Raw genomic sequence first — 19,267 nt, 5'->3', positions numbered from 1 at the left:
AAGTAGACCAATACATGGTGGTTTTCAGTCAAAACTTATAAGAAAGTAATTTGATTAGGCACAAAACAATAAATTACAACCTTTATACCATGTACCACAAACAATACAGCGTCAAGAATTACTAGCTTTTTAGCATAATGTTTCAAAATCCCCAGAAATAAAGAGAGACTCTAGAGACGAGGAAAGAACTCATTAACTACTTTGTTTTCACCATATTTGAAACATCCAAAGTTCATAAGACCTTTTACAATCTACTGACATCTATCCTACTTACACTATACTTGACATATTGCTTGAAACTTACAGCAAAATCTTTGCATTCTTTTCGCAGTTGTCTGGAGACCTAAAGGTGATAGGTTCAGCATCAATAAGCATTTTGACAACTTCTCTCATACTCGGCCGCAGATTTGGCAGCTTGTCGGTGCAAAGTGTTGCTGTCTTCAAGACCTTTATCATATCATCCTTAACAAGGTCACAAACTATCTTAGGATCAAGTACTCTGAGCACATTTTCACGATCACTCAGATGAGTTGCCACCCAGTAAACTATGTTTTTCCCTTCCCCATAGGCATCCTCAATCGGCTTTCTACCTGTTACCAGTTCTAGTAACACTACGCCAAAGCTGTATACGTCGCTCTTTTCAGTGACTTTGAGTGTATACGCCGTTTCTGTGAAGTTGTAGCACAGACAGATGAAATGAAACATACATCAGTATATCAACTCATTCCCTTTTTATAACTACTATGATCTATCAATTCGTAAATGCATGAAAATGCTGAGAGTCTAACACGAGGTCTCTCATTTTGATTTTTGACCTTGTAGCAATTAGCATTGATGTCCTGTGAGTTAGGCTACAAAATCAGAAACTTAATGATCAAAGGTGTAAAATGAGCCTCATAGTCCTTTTACTAGTACTTGATGAATGGAATGCCCAAAGATTTAAAAAAGACAGAAAATTGATTAGTATGCAGTTAGTTGAGACTCACCTGGAGCAAGGTAACCGTGAGTGCCTGCAAAACAACTGAATTCAGATGCCTGTGAAGCATCAGAAGTTTTGGCAACACCAAAGTCAGCAATTTTCGCTTCATAATCCTCATCAAGTAGAATGTTGGTTGATTTTATATCCCTGTGAATGATACTAGGGGAACAATCATGATGTAGATATGCTAACCCTTTTGCAGCTCCAAGGGCAATTCTGTACCTCTGGTACCAATCCAATTCTGACCGCCCAATCTTAATTTCCCGATGAAGTGCCTGGAAGAGATTACCATTTTCCATGTACTCAAGTACCAAGTAATTTGAACACCCTCTAGTCATACTTGCATAGAGCTTTACTATATTCTTGTGCCTGATCTTTCCCAATATTTCCATTTCCCTGGTCAAGACCTTCACTGCATTACCCTTCCACAGTTGCTTCACAGCCACTGTACCAGAGCCTTTCTTCAAATCAAGACGGTAAACTTTTCCTGTACCTCCAGTTCCAATCAAATTTTCCTCATCCAACTGACATATTTCATCTGCATCAATCTCAATTTGATGGAAACTTTCTAGCTTCCATCTTGAATCCAGTTTCTTTCCATCCCCCAAAGGGCTCTCAATGTCAGTTTGATTCTGCTTAAAATTCCAGTAACTTATAAGCAATAAGCCAGCTAAAATTATAACTATTCCAAATAGTATGAAACAGGTAATAAATAACTTGTTTTTGATAAATTTTTGCTGCTCCATCTTTCTGCTGCAAATGTTCAACCTCGAGTTCACTGAGATTCTGGAGCTTTCATCAATGCAAAGACCAGCATTTCCAGTAAATGCATTGTCCCCTCCCATTCTCAACAAGTCAGATGGGACGACTCCAACCAACTGGTTATCAGATAGATCTATCAAGGAAAGCTTCAGTTTCTCCAAATTTCTTGGAATCATGCCAGTTAGTTTGTTACTTGAAAGATTCAGGGAGTTCAAGGAGATCATAGAGCCCAAAGTATTAGGTATAACTCCAGATAAAACATTCAATGCCAAATTCATGTCAACCAGCCTTGAGCATTGACTCAACTCTGCTGGTACAGAACCCCCAAGGGAGTTTTCTTCCAAATGTAAAAACGAAATCTGCTTCAGGGCTCCAAGTTCAGATGGTATGAGGCCAGAAAAGTTGTTGTTATTCAAATAAAGCCTTTCCAGTAGTCCCAATTTGCCAAGTTCTTTCGGGAGATCACCAGAAAATCTATTATTTGTTAGTACCAACTCATTCAAGCGGGTAGCAAATCCAACAGCTGGAGATATTCCACCTCTGAAATCATTATCACTGAAATCCAACATCTGTAAAGAAGGAAGTCCCCAAAAGCCATCCGGGACCTTCCCTGACAGCCTATTGAGATTGACCCTCAACCTCTGTAAAGGCTTGCAATCATCATAAGTGTCAGGTAGTTCTCCAGAAAAATTGTTCTGTAAAGCAAGCAAATACTGTAAATTTCCATTTTGACACAAGTATTTGGGGAATCCACCAGAGAATTGATTTTCAGATATGTCTATGCTATTCAGTGGCGAGTACCGGCCAAGATTTTCTGGAAATGGCCCTGAGAATCTGTTCGTGTAGATGGATAAGGCTGTGAGAAATTGCATATCTCCAAAACCAGCAGGGAATTCTCCAGAGAAGTTATTGATATGCAAATGGAACACTGTTAATTTTTTCAGTTTGCCAATTTCTGGAGGCAGTGTTCCATACATTTGGTTTGCAGAAATATCAAATTCCTGTAAAAGGTTGAGCTCTGCCAATTCTACTGGGAGTTCTCCAGTCAAATTGTTGTGAAACAACTCAATCTTCCACAGATTTCGAAGCTTACTTATCAACTTTGGGAAATTCCCAGAAATCTGATTCCTGCAAATATCCAGTGTTCCCAAAGCCTCAAGTTCAAATATTGATTCAGGGATTTCTCCTATTAAATTTGAACCAGCAAGGTAAAGCCATGTCAAGTTTTTCAAGTTTCCAAAGGTATCCGGTATTTCACCCACATCATACGAATTATCACCGAGGCCTAATGAAACCAATCCAGTCAAATTCCCAAACCAAGTTGGAAATTTCCCAGAGAAGTAGTTTATGGACAAATCAAGAACCTCCATTTTTGTCAACCTGGACAAATCAGGAAGGCTGCCATTCATGTTGTTCCCAGTAACATTCAGGACTTTGAGATTGGTACAGTTGGTGAGTTCACTTGGAAGACTGCCTGATAGCATATTTGATGGCAGCCGTAGAGAAGTGAGGCTTTGGAGCTGAGATATTGATGGAGATATCACCCCTGATAAGGACTTGCCATCAAGTGAAATTTCTGTGACCAGACCAGTATTTTGATCACAAGAAACTCCATGAAATTGACAAGGAGAGTTAGAATCTTTCCAAGACTCCAAATGATTGAAGGGGTCATCCAGATGATCCTTGAAATCAAGAAGGGCTTGAATTTCTACACTTTGGGGCAGAGAAGGGAGAAAAAGTAAACAGAAAACCAAGAATGTGGTTAAAATTTGGAGGGACAGAGAAATTTTTCTTGAGGTCATATTGGAAATAGGAGAGGACAAAATAGTTATTAGAGAAGAGGGGGACAAAGCCAGAAAGGATCTCCATTATTGACATGGGCTTCCATCTTTGGTTGGAGTAGCTGAAGACAAACAGACAGCCGTTGTGCAAAATACCAACTGCAAATAGAATGGTGCCAGCAGAATTGGATAAAACCATACTACAATTATTTGTCTATTAACAAATTGAAGTACAATTATGTTTCACAAAAGCAACCTTGTGGTGCTCCAATAAAACAGTTCATATTGGTAATCCAAACAAATTCAATTCTATGCATTAAATGAGAACCAAAAAGAGTAACTGAAGCTCTTTTTTGGATTAAAAAGAAATCACTTCATTAATTGGAATCCCAAAATTCAAGACCGTGATTGAGTGTGTGACAGTGTGTGTGTGTGTGAGAGAGAGAGAGAGAGAGAGAGAGAGAGAGAGAGAGAGGGAGATTACTGATTTTGAAGAGTTAAAACGTCAATTTGTTTTTAGTTGTGGATTACAATATACATAACTAATTGAAGCAAGATATCTTCCTTTCAAGAAACTCAATTAGAATGCTCTGTCCAAATCTCCAGGCAATTGTTGAACACAAGAAATAGCCGGTTTTGATGAGGAATGACTTAGACAAGGTTCCAAGAAAGATTTCGTGGTCTAGGATTGGAAACGTATAATAAGAAAATCCTTCTCAAATATACATGCATGTAGATTCACAACATGAAAATATTCACAATTGAAGATTTCCATAAGAGAAGATTATTTCCATACATATTCATAATCATTGAGTGTAATTTCAATTATAATGATTATATGTGCCAAAGAAAAGGTCAAAACAGGACACATATTCATACCTATCATAGTCTGCCTATACCAAACAACCATAAAAAATCATTAGTAATTTCTAACACCACCATAAGATAAGCTTGCAGAATTATTTTATACAAAACCAAGATCAGTTAAGAAAGCAGGAAGGAGAGTTGCTAATTACCAGAACTTCTGAGAAGTACCAGTAGTCTAATTCTCACATAAGCAGGACAATGGCTGATAGACTTGCAGGCTGCAGATTGCTATATTGAGTATATTCTTCACCAAACTTCCCTTCTAGCCAAAAGTTCCAGAAAGAATAAAAGCATGAAGACTCCTAGGAGGGATTTGAATAGAATTCCAGAATATTGAGAAACCTGATCAAAAGAAGGGGAGTGTCCTAGGCTTCTAGCTGGGGTTGGTATCTGATTAAGAAATACTAGTAGTGTATGAAGATGAATAGAATAGAACAGAGTAAACTTGAGGAAATGGAGATTAAAGGTGTTGTTAACGGAAGAAAATGCTCAAAGAAAAGACAAGGAAAGGCGAAATAAAACTGTACAGGAAGAAGAAGATGATAAGGAAGGGAAGAGAAGGAGAGTTTGCATTGGAAATGATGATTACAAAAGAGAGTACCTGAGATCACTCACCATATCATGGAGGAGAAGGTGACAAAAAAATATATGGTTTTAAAAAACCATTTATGTGAACCATGATCCTAAACTGCCAAAAAGCCAAAAAGGGGACACTTGATTGAGACTTTTCTAAGTTTTCCTTTGGTTTTCACTCCTCCATATATCTCAACTCACAACTACTACCAAATTCACCAAAACATTTTCTTTTGAAATCCTGAAAAATAATTATTTATTGTTCAGGCTAAATATGCTCATGATTTAATTGTTTTTCAAAATGTATCCAATAAACGCTAATCTGTACATTTCATTTACAATAAATTTAGTATATGGATATACACATCTATATATATTATATTCTTGTATTTAGACATTTTCTCAGATCATTTATACTTTTGCCAAAAGAAACTAACGACTGCCTATTGCTTTGCTTTCTTTTCTTTTTTTTTTTTTAAATATCCTACCAAGAAAGAGTAAGATTTAAGAAGCGTGACATAATTTGTGGCCGACATAATTTGTGGAGCGCGGTAGGGTTGGCTCGCTTGGCTAACCCTCTTTTTTTTAAAAAAAAAAGTGAGAAAAAGATAACAGAATTTGAATTCAAGACCTTTAAATATTAGGATTTCAACCTCAGTTACATATTGCGTTGTTCTTTGTACAAATACAAATGAATACTCGTAATTTGGCTTAAAATATTTACATTATATTAGTTGATAATCTTGACAAATATAATTTCAATTACAATTTATTACAATATTGGTGTAAGTAATTGTCTTATGTTATATTACTGAATAAATGATAAAAGAATATTACTACTAAATAATTGATTTTACAGCCATTCATAATTTATTTGAGCAGAGCAAATTAAGTTTCACCAAAAATAGCGTGGTTTCAAAACAGCGTGGTTTCAGGGCACGTTCCATTAGAGTTTATTGCTAAAATTGATGGCTAGGCTAAAATATTAAAATCCCTTTTGGATTACATTTTTTGGAGAGTTTCTAAGAAAAATTAATCATAATACTTTTTTAGAATGTGATGTATGTGAGGGTAAAAAAAAGGAAAAAAGGTAAAAAAAAAAAAAAAAAAGGATTGAAAATTGTGTAAAAGGAATATTCATGGACAATGTAAAATTTTTTTTCGAAAAAAAATCACAATCGAAACAGGGCCGTACCGAATATACTGAAATATGAATAAAAAAGCAAGGTAAATAAAATCTATATATGCTCAATTAAATTGTTAAAAAGTAAAAAAAAAAAAACTGATGATTGTGCAAATAATAGGAAGTACATTAATTCTGTGTCAGAGTCATCTGATACAGTATCGGTCGGTCGTGCAATATTTTATTTTTTTTAATTCTGTAGCCGCAAGAGCACGCAGCTGACCCGAGTCAACCAAATTATTGACGTTGATAAGAAAAAATTGAAAAATACACAATTTGCTTGACTTTGATAAGACAGTTTTTTTTTTTTTTTTTTTGGTGTTATGTGACATGGAGTGAATGATATGGGACAGAATTCAAGCAAACAGCCTATCTGGAATTCAATTTTTTTTAAATAAAAGGTAAATTTTATTAACAAATTGCTGAAAATTATCCGACACTATGTGACCGCAACGGATCTTCTGTCATACACCATGTGCCATTCTCTGTCTCATTTTTTATTATATTGCTATTTCTTCTACATAAATATCATGTTTTAGTTCTTTTTTGTTTTCTTAAAATTCAATAACTATCAATTGAGTAAAAAATAAATACAGCAGCTTCAAAAAAGTAATATATAATAGAAAATTAAAAAATATAGCAGAAAATTCATAAAAAATCTCATTTTTTATGCATTTTGATTTTTTGAGTTTGTTAAATTTTGTATATTACTCAATTAATAGTTATTGGATCTTAAGGGAACAAAAAAGAACTAAAACATGATGTTTATGCAGAAGAAATAGCAATATAATAAAAAAATAAGACAGAGAGTGACACAAAATATGGGATAGAAGATCCGCTGTACTATTCGACCTACGTCACTATCCTAATGGTAGGTTAATTTGACTACATCATTGTCCAATGATAGGTTAAACATGTACTAGAAATTATAGATCTGCAATTTAACATATACAATAGATTTGAAAAATTATGAATAAATCTAAAAAATACAAAATATTTTAAGTTGTCTTCTAACAAATAGATCGTTGCAGTTTCCTTCTACGCTATTGTAATCGTTAGATTTATTAATCAACGGTTTTAAACTCCAATACTAATGTTCACACCTGTCGAAATAGATTCAAGATTCAAAAAAATTTTCAGATTTGATAACCAGCTATAAAATAAATCAGATCTAACAAACAAATAAAAATAAAAATAAAAACACATAAACCTCTGCAGGAATCTCTAGGAGAATAGAAAATTCTCACTAGCAATCTCTAGAAGAAACAGAAAACTCTCACTAAAAAAATATAGGAATGACTTTATTATTAAAAAAGAAACGAGGTCATGTGAGGGATACCATGGTGTGATATCCCTTCCCAAGGGAAGACTTTGAAAAAAGGAGAACAAGTAAAGAGATGTTAGAGAAGAGAAGAGACAGAGAGAGGTGTTATTGATTAAAACTTTCTCGTTTGGAAGGTTAATTTTTTGGGTATTTGTCTAAAACTTTACTGTAGAAGTTTTTAAAAAAATTTTTAAAGTGTGTTTTTTTTTAATATTTTGAAATGTATAGTTTAAAAACTTTAAAAAGTTTTTTGAGGTTACTGTGTCTGTAGCTAAAGTTTTTAAAAAACTTGTAGCAGATAAACTTGGCAAAAAACTGGGCTTCCAAACAAGGCTCCATAGTTCGGGCAGTCATGTAGTGCTTCTTTAAGTCATTGACCCGTGTTCGAGTCCCGTTGTTAACTTGCTTGGAGTGGGTTGGAGGGCCCTCTCCCCGGCTGCAGGAGGATTAGTCGGGCCGAAGGCCCCGACACCACCTGTGTTGGAAAAAAAAAAAGGCTTATTTATCTAGAATTCATTCACCTATTTAATTGCTACAGCCAAATTTCGACCATGCCGACATTTTTCAGTTGTAGTCCTGTGTGAACACATAGATAAGGGTCTTGTATGATAAATTATTAGAAAAAAAAAGAAATTAAATGAATAAAGTGTTTAAATATAAAGAGGGAATAAATCTGGACATATGTCATTGAACCATAACTTATGTGTAAGTATATTAACAAGTAAATTTCAATCATAATTGAGTACCAAATGAATATTTGTTCATAATAATTTAGCTTTTTCTTTTTTAATAATTTAGATAATGTGAAATTGGATGTGGGATATGAGTTAACATATACATAAATTTTGTAAAGGATTCTAGTAGACACATAACTTAGATATATATAAAACTCTATATTGTGTGAATTGGAATTCTAAAGATTGGTGAAAGAGCTTAAAAGTCGAGGATGGAAATGCCTAAATGTAGAGATAAGAAAATAAAATGGCAATAGAGTTGAAAAATCTAGGTTTAGAGTAGTTTATAACTTATAAAATCACAATCGCTCTTTAGCATTCCTATTTACTTTTCATAAAATAGGAAGATACGTAGGACTCAAATGTAATAAACCTAGAATTCAAATACATTTAACATGCTAATGCAACCATAAAATCTAAAAGTAGAAAAATATTTAGAATTGAGTTAATCTTATATATATTGACAATATATACATTATCACGATTGAATGTATGAAATGTCTGATTGAAGCAAGTTTGAGGATCAAGACAACTATATTGTTATTAATATGTAACTAACAAGTGACCTATTTATTTTATTGGACAAAGAAAAAAGCAGAAAATGGAATTCATGAGCAAGTGACTTTAGTGTCTACAGCCTTCAGTCATTTCAATTCATTGCACTTGGATAATTTGGTATTCCACAGGATGAAGACAAGGGACAGTACAATAATTTGTGGTTTATTTTGTTTTGTATACATTTGTTCTTTTTCAGATATATAATCAATGGTCACCTCAACTATTGTACGAAGACGATCAGAGCTATATAACTTTTTGTTAGGTAATCAATCCCTTCCTTCCAAAAATAAAAAATAAAAATCAATCCTTAGCAATTCTTGTCAACAAAATTTTTTTTTTCTTTCCTAAAAAACACCAATATTGTTGAGTATAAGTTCCTGTGCAGACTCCATTGTAATTATTAGAAGATGGCATATTTCTCGATTGCTATATTGATATGAATCTTGATTGCACAGGTGACACATATGATACAAGTTGCATATATATATATATAGACACACATACATACATATACACACATATACATATACATACACACACATCAAAGGTGACAAGTAACAGTTGGTTGTAATTAAATGTAAATCTAACATAATCTATCCTAGGATGTTGACCTTAAAAAAGAGGCAAATGCAAAGATCTAACACTTTGGACCACTCAACTATAACAGTAGCATATGGACCGAAACCGCTTTAAATTTAAGAGTCAAAAACTAAGAAAGTATTTAGAGTTTATACTTTTACTTAGGGCTATTAATCAGGCAACCATGAGCTTCCATCTCCTTTTCTTTGGCCAAGAGTTTCCCTCAAACTGAAAAGAAGAAAAAAAAATTGTACTTTACTGGATCGACTACTTGAGATAAGAAATAGTATATAGGCCGGTGAAAATTCATATTGGCAATTCATTGTCATTCTATCCTTTTATCTTAAAAAAAAAAAATTTCCTTTCAATTTTGCTCTCCTTTGTGCATGGACATTTAAAAAAGAAATTTTTTCTCCTAAGATTATGTCTTGCTTGAATCTTTATTGCGTGTGTGTGTTTTTGGAGATATCAACTTTCAAAGGAATTCTCCAAATATATAGACTCCTTAAATATTTAAGAAAACTCAAAAATAGTTTAAATTATCGTATATTTTTGGCATAAAGCTCACTCATACGTTTATTCAGTTGTTCATTTGTAGGTTATTGCATAATTTGAACTATGCTGTAAAAAGTCAAATGTGAATGGTTTTTATATTTGTAACTTCTCTTGTTAAGCACAAGTATTAAGTTGTTTGGAAGCTTCAAATATTTAACTGCAATCATGCTTGATAGTTTAATATTAACAGACTCTATGACCCAACTGTAGAATAAGACACTGAGATTTTGCTAACTGGTTCCAACATTAGTCTATTCTGTCGATTTTTGAAGCTGTTGACCCTAGTTTGTCCTTAAAAAAAAAAAAAAAAAAAAAAACCTAGGTTGTGACCTAGTGGTCATTAAAAGTTTGCCCCTTCAAGTAAATAGAATATACTTCAATACAAAAAAAAGGTAGTATTCTTTTTAAATGAGGATAAAATATTATTATTATTATTATTATTATTAAACTTGTTGGACATTGTGCAGCACTAATTGTTTTGCAAAATCTAAAAAGAAGGTCCAAAAAGGTATTTGACTACTATAAGAAAGAAAATGAATTGAACCATTCCAAATCCAAAATTGTGTGTGTGTGTGTGTGATGACAAATTTGGTGTCCATTGATAACTTTGCTTAAACATTTTGTGTGGCCAGTTAATTAAGGACCGAAAGCTAGGAGATTTATGCAACGTGAAGACGATCATGCTTATCATTTGAAATGTAACTTTATGAGATGGCTATGGCACCCAACTTGTAAAACCTTATAACGAATGACAAGAGAAGGTACCTCTATTTGATTAGACTATTTATGGGAGTTAAAATACTGCATTAAAAATATATAAAATGATTTATGAAGAGTTATTTTGGTTGCCAATAAGTTTTTTTCCCTTTTTTAAAATAAGCTACACCATTTATCTGGAATGGCCATGTCTTATCTAGCAAATTCAACTTATTTCAAACCAATCTCCAACTAACCAAACCCTTTGTGGATAACAAATTGTGCAACGGATCCTCTATCGCACTCATTGTGCCACTATCTGTCCCGCTTTTTATTATATTGTTATTTCTCCTTCACAAACATTATATTTTAGTTTTTTTTTGTTTTGTTAAAATCCAATAACTATTAATTAAGTAATATATAAAAGTTAACAAACTCGAAAAATCAGAATCATAAAAAAAAATTTACAATTTTTCTACTACATTTTTTAATTTTCTATTATATATTATTTTTTTGAGACTATTGTATTTATTTTTTAGACGGTTAATAGTTATTGAATCTTAAGAAAATAAAAAAAAAAACTAAAACATGATATTTATGGAGAAGAAATAATAATATAATAAAAAATGGGATAGAAAGTGGCACGAGAACTTGAACAAAAGATTCATTGCAGACAAATCGCCTAGAAGTCCAGGTGTTTATTGACCACGTATTCTTGATTTGGATTGACTTATGTCGTTAGATCACCTAACAACAGCAGAATATTCTTCAAAACTGAATTCAGTCAACGGAGCAGGAATCCATTTTGTGTTCTATAATCTAGTTTTACATTAGTGTGTCAATAATTAAATCACATACCTAAAGAGCATATAGCCTGAGGAACCTACTCAGAAAAAAAAAAATAAATTGCTACATAAGATCTTTATAAGTTTCTAGGAGCATTTTGAAAAATAATACAGAATGATTCATGTGAAAACTAAGGTGAATGCGAGGAAGAACAAAAGTAACTTAAAAACCGAAACAAATTCAAAGCTTATCTCTCGTACCACGAAAATGAAAATGATCTTGCTTATGAAAAATCAATTACCTATTAATGGAGGATTAATAGTCCAAAGTTGTTATTAGTAAGTCATAAACTTACTAGAAATTCTTTGAAAACTAATACAAGAGCATGTTTATGTAACAAGAAAACTATAGATACGGGGTTAAGTTCATTCAATTATACAACAAGACTGTTCTCTTAATATTTTGACAAACTCGAAAATTTCCACCCACCCTACATGGGCAGCGTAATCCTTTTTAAAAAAGAAAAAAAAAACTCAAAATTTTCCACCAAAGGAAGTTTCAACATAATCTTCTTTATTTTTTTTCTTGTAATTGTATATATAAATATTAAAAAACATAATGAAGTAAAAACAAAAATCATTTCAAAAAGTTTCGCAAGTTAATGGTCCTCCATGTAAATTCCTTTAAAGCTTATAAGTAGTTTGCTCAATTTTTACACCAGTCCTAGCTTAGTAAATAAAAGTAGGTCTACCTTGTTTTTTAGGAATTCACCTATAAAAAGAGAATAAAAGTCGCAATATTTCTAAATAATAGATAGAAATATGGGAATTCCTACAATCAAAGAGCTGCGTTATTTTTTAATCTGTTTCTATCACGACATTTTTAAATGATAAATATAAATATGAAAATCCCTAAAATCAAGGAGACATTTCATCTTTTAATTTGTTTCTATCACTTAAGTCGTATGTCATTTAGTATAAATTTTTTTAATTTATATATTTTGTTCGGTTCCTATTAAAATCTAAGGAAGATACGATTACAGCAGAGTGGGGAATATTTAATTCGCTTTCTGTTGGTTTTTGATGGTGGCATTTCTGGAAGTCGATTTCACAATCACGTAGCAATCAAATAAACAAGGGATACAGATAACATGATGCCACAACAACTGATTAAATGAATTGAAGGTTACAGTTTTGTCGCATTCCTGTTAGGACAGCTTGCTTTAGGGATCAATGCATATCTTAGAAATTATTTTCTAATAACCACTTCAAAGTCTTAATCATATTTTTTGCCATAGAAACTAAGCCTGAATTTTTCTGTTTTCTGTTATTAAATAATTTATAGATTAGCAACAGTTTATCACTGGGATTTACTACTTAACCTGCATTTTCGTAATTTATTTGAAACAAATAAAAGATGCTAGCTTCTTTTTTGTTTTGTTTTTTTAAATTAATCCTCCCACTCCTCCGCACATCCTTCCCTTCCATAATTATCAGGTTTGAACTTAGTAATGGGAAAGATTCTAAAAGCTCTCATTTGATCATCGGACCAATCCTAGTGGTTAATGCTAACTTGATAGAGGACATGTACGTTAATTTCTTCAAACTCAATTCAATCAAGTTCAATCATGTAGAATTTAATTTCTGTCTTTTTTCTTTGCATAATATATGGATTTCTATTACTGTAGCGACGAAGTTTGTGAATGATAAGTGGGGTTTTTGTATCAACTCTATTAGAATTACTTAAAGAAGCCAAATTATACATGTTATCTATGGGGACGGAGGCGAAAGGGGGCTCAATCATGAGAAAGTTTTTACGCAGTGTTAACAATTTCATAGAAAAAAGTGATCAAAAAATTTCACGAAATTTTGCCTTTCAGCAGCAAAGGCCCTTTCTAAATGCATTTCTTGGGTTATTTTGAAAAAAAAAAACTTTTTTTAACTTGCACTGCACGAAAAATCAAAGAGAGGAGTCATTAGAAATAATAACTAAAAGAGCTTACTTGTAAAATGTCACTATCCTCTAATTATATATAAGCAACTTTTAAAAAAAAATCAAAACAAATGTCATAGAGGAAGGCAATCCAACTACGTTACTAGACAATATTATATTTAAGCATTGTATGTAAACAAAAAGAGTTTTTTCGTCTCCACTGTGTTCCTAATTAGTTTTAAGGATTTTTTATAGGGATGGAAATTTTTGTCATTATCGTCTAATCATTGATATTAGTTAGGAAAAAAAATGATCATTACTACTTGTCTTCTTTGCGTGCCTGAATTAAAAAAAAAAGTTCTTCAATAACTAACATCAATGCAGCAACAATTGTGAATAACATTTTTTATTTTACAAAATCATTTTCTACGATATAAAATACAAGTTTAAAAAATCAAGATTAGGTAGGAGAGTACCTACACGTATTTGGTTATTGCAGGACCAGGACAGCCACAACCATAGCCGACAAGGTGGGAGACTTTTTCTGCTCTTTAGGCCTATGAATATGACATTTTTCTCGTCCACCGTTCACACTGAATCTGGCTTAGGTTTAGATGTCTCCGTAGTCCAAAGGCTGAATACTATTTGATTGATTTCTCTATTATCCATTCTATTTATGTTTACATGTAGTGAAAAGAGAGATAATTCTGTTCACTTTCACATCTAGAATTAATTTCTCTGAGTTCTTATTTTTCACCTAGTAAATTCTTTTAAATCTAGCTAGTCTGATTAGTTTACTGGGAGAAACTAATGCCCTTTTGCCTTTTGGGTCAAGCGAACATGACACGTAATATAGTGCGTACTAGAAATAGATGAATGCAAATAACAAGGTATATTTTGTAGTCACATAATTGTGATAATATATAGCATATGTGTAGAGTTAAAAGACGAATCAAATTATTCGATATTCGAATTGAGCTCGACTCAGTAGGAGTTCGTTAGAATTTGATTCGCTAACTAATTAAACCAAACTTGAACAGCATTTTGTGTTTGATAAATTTTGAAATTTGACTTGAGCTCAATGTGATTAGCATAAAGGTAAAATTTTACATGTAAAATATTCAAACTACTCGAATTCGACTTGAACTAGACTTGACAAAAACTCCTTCGAACTCGACTCAAGAAGTAATAAAGTCAAGTTTGAACATAATTTCAAACTCAATAAATAATTAAATAAGTTTGAACACAATAGTATTTGGTTTGTTTAGACTCATTTGTAACCCGATGAATCAGGGATAACGAATGATGTATAAAGATGGAAGGAAATTCATGTAATTGTCCAATAAAAATAACCTAAAAATATGGGTATAAATTGGGTATACTGTGGCTATTTTTTTTCCTCAATTAAACCACCGAAGCTTCTCACTCAATGTGTCGGTGCTAAAACCTAGCCTTGCAATCCACTTCAAGCCATCTCATATTTCGAACGTTGAACTCATGTGTGATCACTTTGTAGCCTCATATTCTACCATGAAAGCGTGATATACCATGAGAACGTGATGTTCTGTTAGGGAAATGGTGAATCTAAAGAACTTGAGCAAAAACAGTACTAGCAAAAGAGTATCAATGAAACGACACATAATCAATGTGACAGTGCTACCAAAATGCTTTACACCTAGATGCAACTAGCTCAAAAAATCCCTTCTCTCAATCCAATTATTGGCCAGCGAGCTTTGACTGGATATCAATGAACATTTATGCGTATATGTCAGAGCAAAATTTTGTACGTACAAAGAAATTTTTGTTCTGATTCTGATAAAGATGTTTCAATTGCGATAAAAATAGTTTCATAATCAAGACAACTTTTGGCTGTGTTTGGATTGCATTTTTCATCATTTTTTATGGAAAAATTACTGTAGCGATTTGATATATGTGAGGGAAAAAAGTGATAGGGAAATGTGATAACGAAAAACAACAATATTTTCCGACGGAAACAAACAATCAAAACAAAGCGGTCTAGGAGCAGATTCATTTAATATACCATGTGACAATAGGGCTCAGGATATATCTTTGCTCATATGAGATACTATTAATGATGTAGATTAATATTTTTGCACAAAATATGACCTGTTTTTTTGTGTATATAACTTGTTTCAAGACGAGTTTTGCTTTAGCTCCTTCCAATTTTTCTGACTTGTTAACACTTGTATTTTAAAGCAGTGGGACTGCACATGTTACATGCTTCAATATGACCAAACATATATCACAATTCACAATAAATACTATGTGGGATACTATTTGTCTTCTACTACTTATTGTACTTCAACTTCATTCCAAAACCCTATTCCCTTTCTTCTACAGAAAGCTTTGAGGTACATATTACATGGAATGGCTACATACAACGGATAGAAATATTTTTGACAAAAAAAAAAGGATGGAAATATAGGTGGGACATGGGCAAATACGGTCGACATTTGTGCAGTTTGATACACCACTTGATGTATTTCTTACACCGTATGGTATACAATCACATTATAATCATGTACGACATTTTAAATTTTCCAAAACTATAATGATGAATTATAGTAAATGAAATATTAGATTGTTGATCCAAAAAAAATACTACAATTAATACAATAACTATAAGGAGCCAGCTCAAACCACAACCATATTGCCCCAAGTCTAGATAGTTTGTGTGTGTGTGTGCGTATAATATGTATGTATATATGTTTGTATATAGTGCGTTAATTTAATATAATTTCCCATTGACGTATTTTATTAGTGTTTTCAAGTGTTATGGAAGAATATTGTCGGCCATACTTGAGAGAGTAAGTGGTGGTTCTGTACACAAAATAGTTGGCTTTAATATTGCCTAGTGACTAGAATTCCATCAGTTCCATTGACGAACTATGTGAACCTTTCATGTTTTCTATGAAAAACTTTACTAGCAGGGACCAACGATAGCGTGCTGAGTTGACCACGAGTCAATTTCAATCTTACAACCTTGCTTTTACTGACCAAAAGTGGTCAGAAAGAAAAATGACCGAGACTTTCCAATCCAGAAAGAACTTTATGGGGGGTCTTTATCTCTTAGCAGCGGGGCACCCTGTGGGGTTAAGTTCCCACATCGCTTGGGGGGGTTTGGGGGGTTTAGTAGTTAAGTGCTGCGGAGCACTTCAAAAGTTGCCGGCTTTTGAAGTGTCTTCGCAGAGTCCATTTATCGAAACACTCATACAAAAAACTGTGAGTTATGAAAGGGAGAAAGAACTTTATGGCGATCTTTTTGGGATAATTTTAGAAAACTTCCTGAGGCTTCTAACAATTATAGGAAGCTCCCTTAAAGTTCTAAAAATTACACAAACCTCCCCTCTTTTAATGGTTTAGGTAATAAAATAGGCCCAAAATGCTGATACATGCCAAATTTACATTTGAATATCCTATAATACCCTTCTCTTAATTTAAAAAGAAAAATCTGTTACTCCGGAAGTTCTTCCCAAACTGCCAAATGTAGGTTTAGTGCCACGAAACTTTTTTAATATATGATTAATGGTCTCAATATCAAATTGATAGAGATGAAGTGCTTGATATTTGTTTTATCATTTTCCCCTTATTTTTCCCACGACTATCATGCAACTTTTGCCCTTTGTTTATTTTTTTCAATGAAAAAAAAAGTAAGAGGAAGAATTGGGATATGACTTAGAGAGTAGAAGAAGCTATTTTGTTAAGCCACAAGAATAAGGAAGAAAATCTAGGATTCATCCAAGAAGAAAAAGAGATCATGAAGTTGTAGTTGGTGAATGATGGTAATTAAAAGTTGTATAAATTGACGTGAAAATGAAAGATTGATGGTTGGAATGTAGTTTTTAGAATAGGAGCTAAGATTTTTAATTAGTGGGAAAGCAAGATGGATGGTTACAGTTGATGTTCCATTCCCATATGATTTTTTTTGTATAAATGGGTCTAACTAGTATGTGAGGGTTATTTATGCAAGTTTACATGAAGGGAGGTACGTGCAATATTTAAAACCTCAAAGGAGGCTCCTACAACTATTAGAAACTTTAGTGGAGGTTTCTGAAATTATCCCAATATATTTTTTTTCTATTTGGCTAGGGAAAATAAGACTATGTCCTATTTGATAACCTATTCAATATTTAAATTTAATGGGTTCAGATCTTAACATGTTCAGATGCATTTGTGTTAATAAAAAATAGAACATCTGAATAATTAAATAGAACTGAATTTTCTAGGCAAAATTTGTTCCAAAAACTAAGTGATAAGCTATTCACTTATTACTTAATGTGATATACATTCAAACGTATCAAATTTAGTATTTAACAGTTTAGTAGTCTAATGGATTCAAATTTTAGATTTATATTTTATATTTTAGTTTCCAAATTTCAATTTTGTCAAACGCATCCTAACTCATGGCAAGAACAAAGATTGTATATGACAATCATATAGTCAAAATAATTGATTCTTACTTATTTCTAACTTTAAAGGAACTATTTTTTGAGATAATTTCAGAAAGGTTTTTGATAGTATTATTTTAGCACCCTTGAACTTTGAGAAATATTAGTGACCTCCCCTGCTTATATCATTTTATAGCATTGTCAATCACTTTAAAATATAATGTTAAAACATTCATTTTGGAAGACAGAAGATAATTTCATTCTAAAATTGCCCTTTTCTTGCGATCTCTTAGGCGTTACAAAAAACTAACTTTAGAAATTGTGTCCAGTGTAGTTCTTTAATGGAAAACTACAAGTTGTTAATGGGGTATTTAAAATAAACTTGATTAATTTTCTCATCATCAGTCTAGACAAGAAATATTAAACATATAAATTCTTAATTATTCACAAAACTAGTAAATATTAGTCAAAATACTTTACAACAGCAAAAACAACTTCTTGCACCTTGAAACCACCTCTTTTTTTTTTTTTTTTTGGTTAAATCAGCAACATCTATGCACTCCAATTCTACCCTATATTAGGAAAGGGTCTAACTAGGCTATTGAGGGGCTTGAGGGAGAGAACGTACTTCTAGATCATAAGAGAAGCATTATTGCTCACCTTTTAGATTTTATTATAAATGCAAGGATTTGATCCCCCGATCTATGATCGAAATTGCATTGTATGCTTTACCTAGTATTGAGGGGCTTGAAGGAGAAAAACTTACTTCTAGATCATAAAAGAAGCATCATTGCATTGTATGCTTTACTTGGTATTGAGAACACCTCAATTTATTTAAAAACGAGAAAACAAAGTCCCGAGTACTATAACTGGTTTTTGCCATGCAAATTTGATCATGAAAAAGCATGGTTTCTGCATAGGTGTGTTCCTAATAATGTTTATTAAAAATTCCAAGGATTGGTACCGATCAAAATTGTTTACAATTGTCTACTGGTTCGATTGTTGTCTTATGAATGCTATGAAAAAGGATTGGAAGGAGCAAATTCATTGACAAGCCAAAGTTAGCAAGCAAAGTACACTATCTTCATGAATGGCAGAATATTGTTTTTTAAAAAATTCATGAACAATTGGTGATATCATTTCTAAATTGAGGTTTATAGTATGCATTTACGGTAAGTTTGGCAAGAATAGTAAAGCATTGTAATTTTTTCAAATAATAATTATACCATATTATGATTTCCACATCATTACTCAATAAAAACGGAAGAAATAAACTAAAATCCACATTACCATACCATGTAAGATGTGACATACCGATTATAAGAAAACCATTGATACATTTATAAAAACTGTTGCCTCTTTGAAACTCTTACAAGAACCTTGCAATTTTTTTTTTTTTTTTTCAGACAGCTATTTCAATCACCAATCTGGAAAGTCTGGAAATATTACTGCCACGCCACCCCACTGTTTTTATATTAACACTGTCACTATAGTTTTCAAAGGAGTGTCATTATAAAAAAGCTAGAGTGCTATTAGTTGTTTAAGCAAC

The 19,267-nt window shown here is 32.5% G+C and overlaps 1 protein-coding gene across 1 annotated transcript; it reads right to left on the bottom strand.

The window, feature by feature from the left end:
* Positions 1-21: 21 nt before the first annotated feature.
* On the bottom strand, positions 22-4,834 carry LOC113713041 (receptor protein-tyrosine kinase CEPR2-like). The gene is made up of 3 exons (XM_027236741.2): positions 4,539-4,834; positions 987-3,681; positions 22-668 (listed from the first exon to the last, which is right to left on the bottom strand). Exons 2-3 carry the CDS (start codon positions 3,541-3,543, stop codon positions 301-303), a joined length of 2,925 nt encoding a protein of 974 aa, XP_027092542.1. The 5' UTR covers positions 3,544-3,681; positions 4,539-4,834; the 3' UTR covers positions 22-300.
* Positions 4,835-19,267: the final 14,433 nt, after the last annotated feature.

Source organism: Coffea arabica, chromosome 10e, assembly GCF_036785885.1.
Source record: "Coffea arabica cultivar ET-39 chromosome 10e, Coffea Arabica ET-39 HiFi, whole genome shotgun sequence".
In the NCBI taxonomy this organism is placed as follows: Eukaryota; Viridiplantae; Streptophyta; class Magnoliopsida; order Gentianales; family Rubiaceae; genus Coffea; species Coffea arabica.
Note: the sequence above shows the minus strand (reverse complement) of the source record. Positions and strands in the feature narration are given on the sequence as shown.

What these genes read in the sequence shown, in the direction of transcription:
- LOC113713041 (XM_027236741.2), bottom strand. Translation starts at nt 3,543, where the DNA reads ATGACCTCAAGAAAAATTTCTCTGTCCCTCCAAATTTTAACCACATTC. An exon ending in TCACGGTTACCTTGCTCCAG is followed by an intron (nt 669 to 986) that starts GTGAGTCTCAAC and finishes ACAACTTCACAG; the next exon opens with AAACGGCGTATACACTCAAA.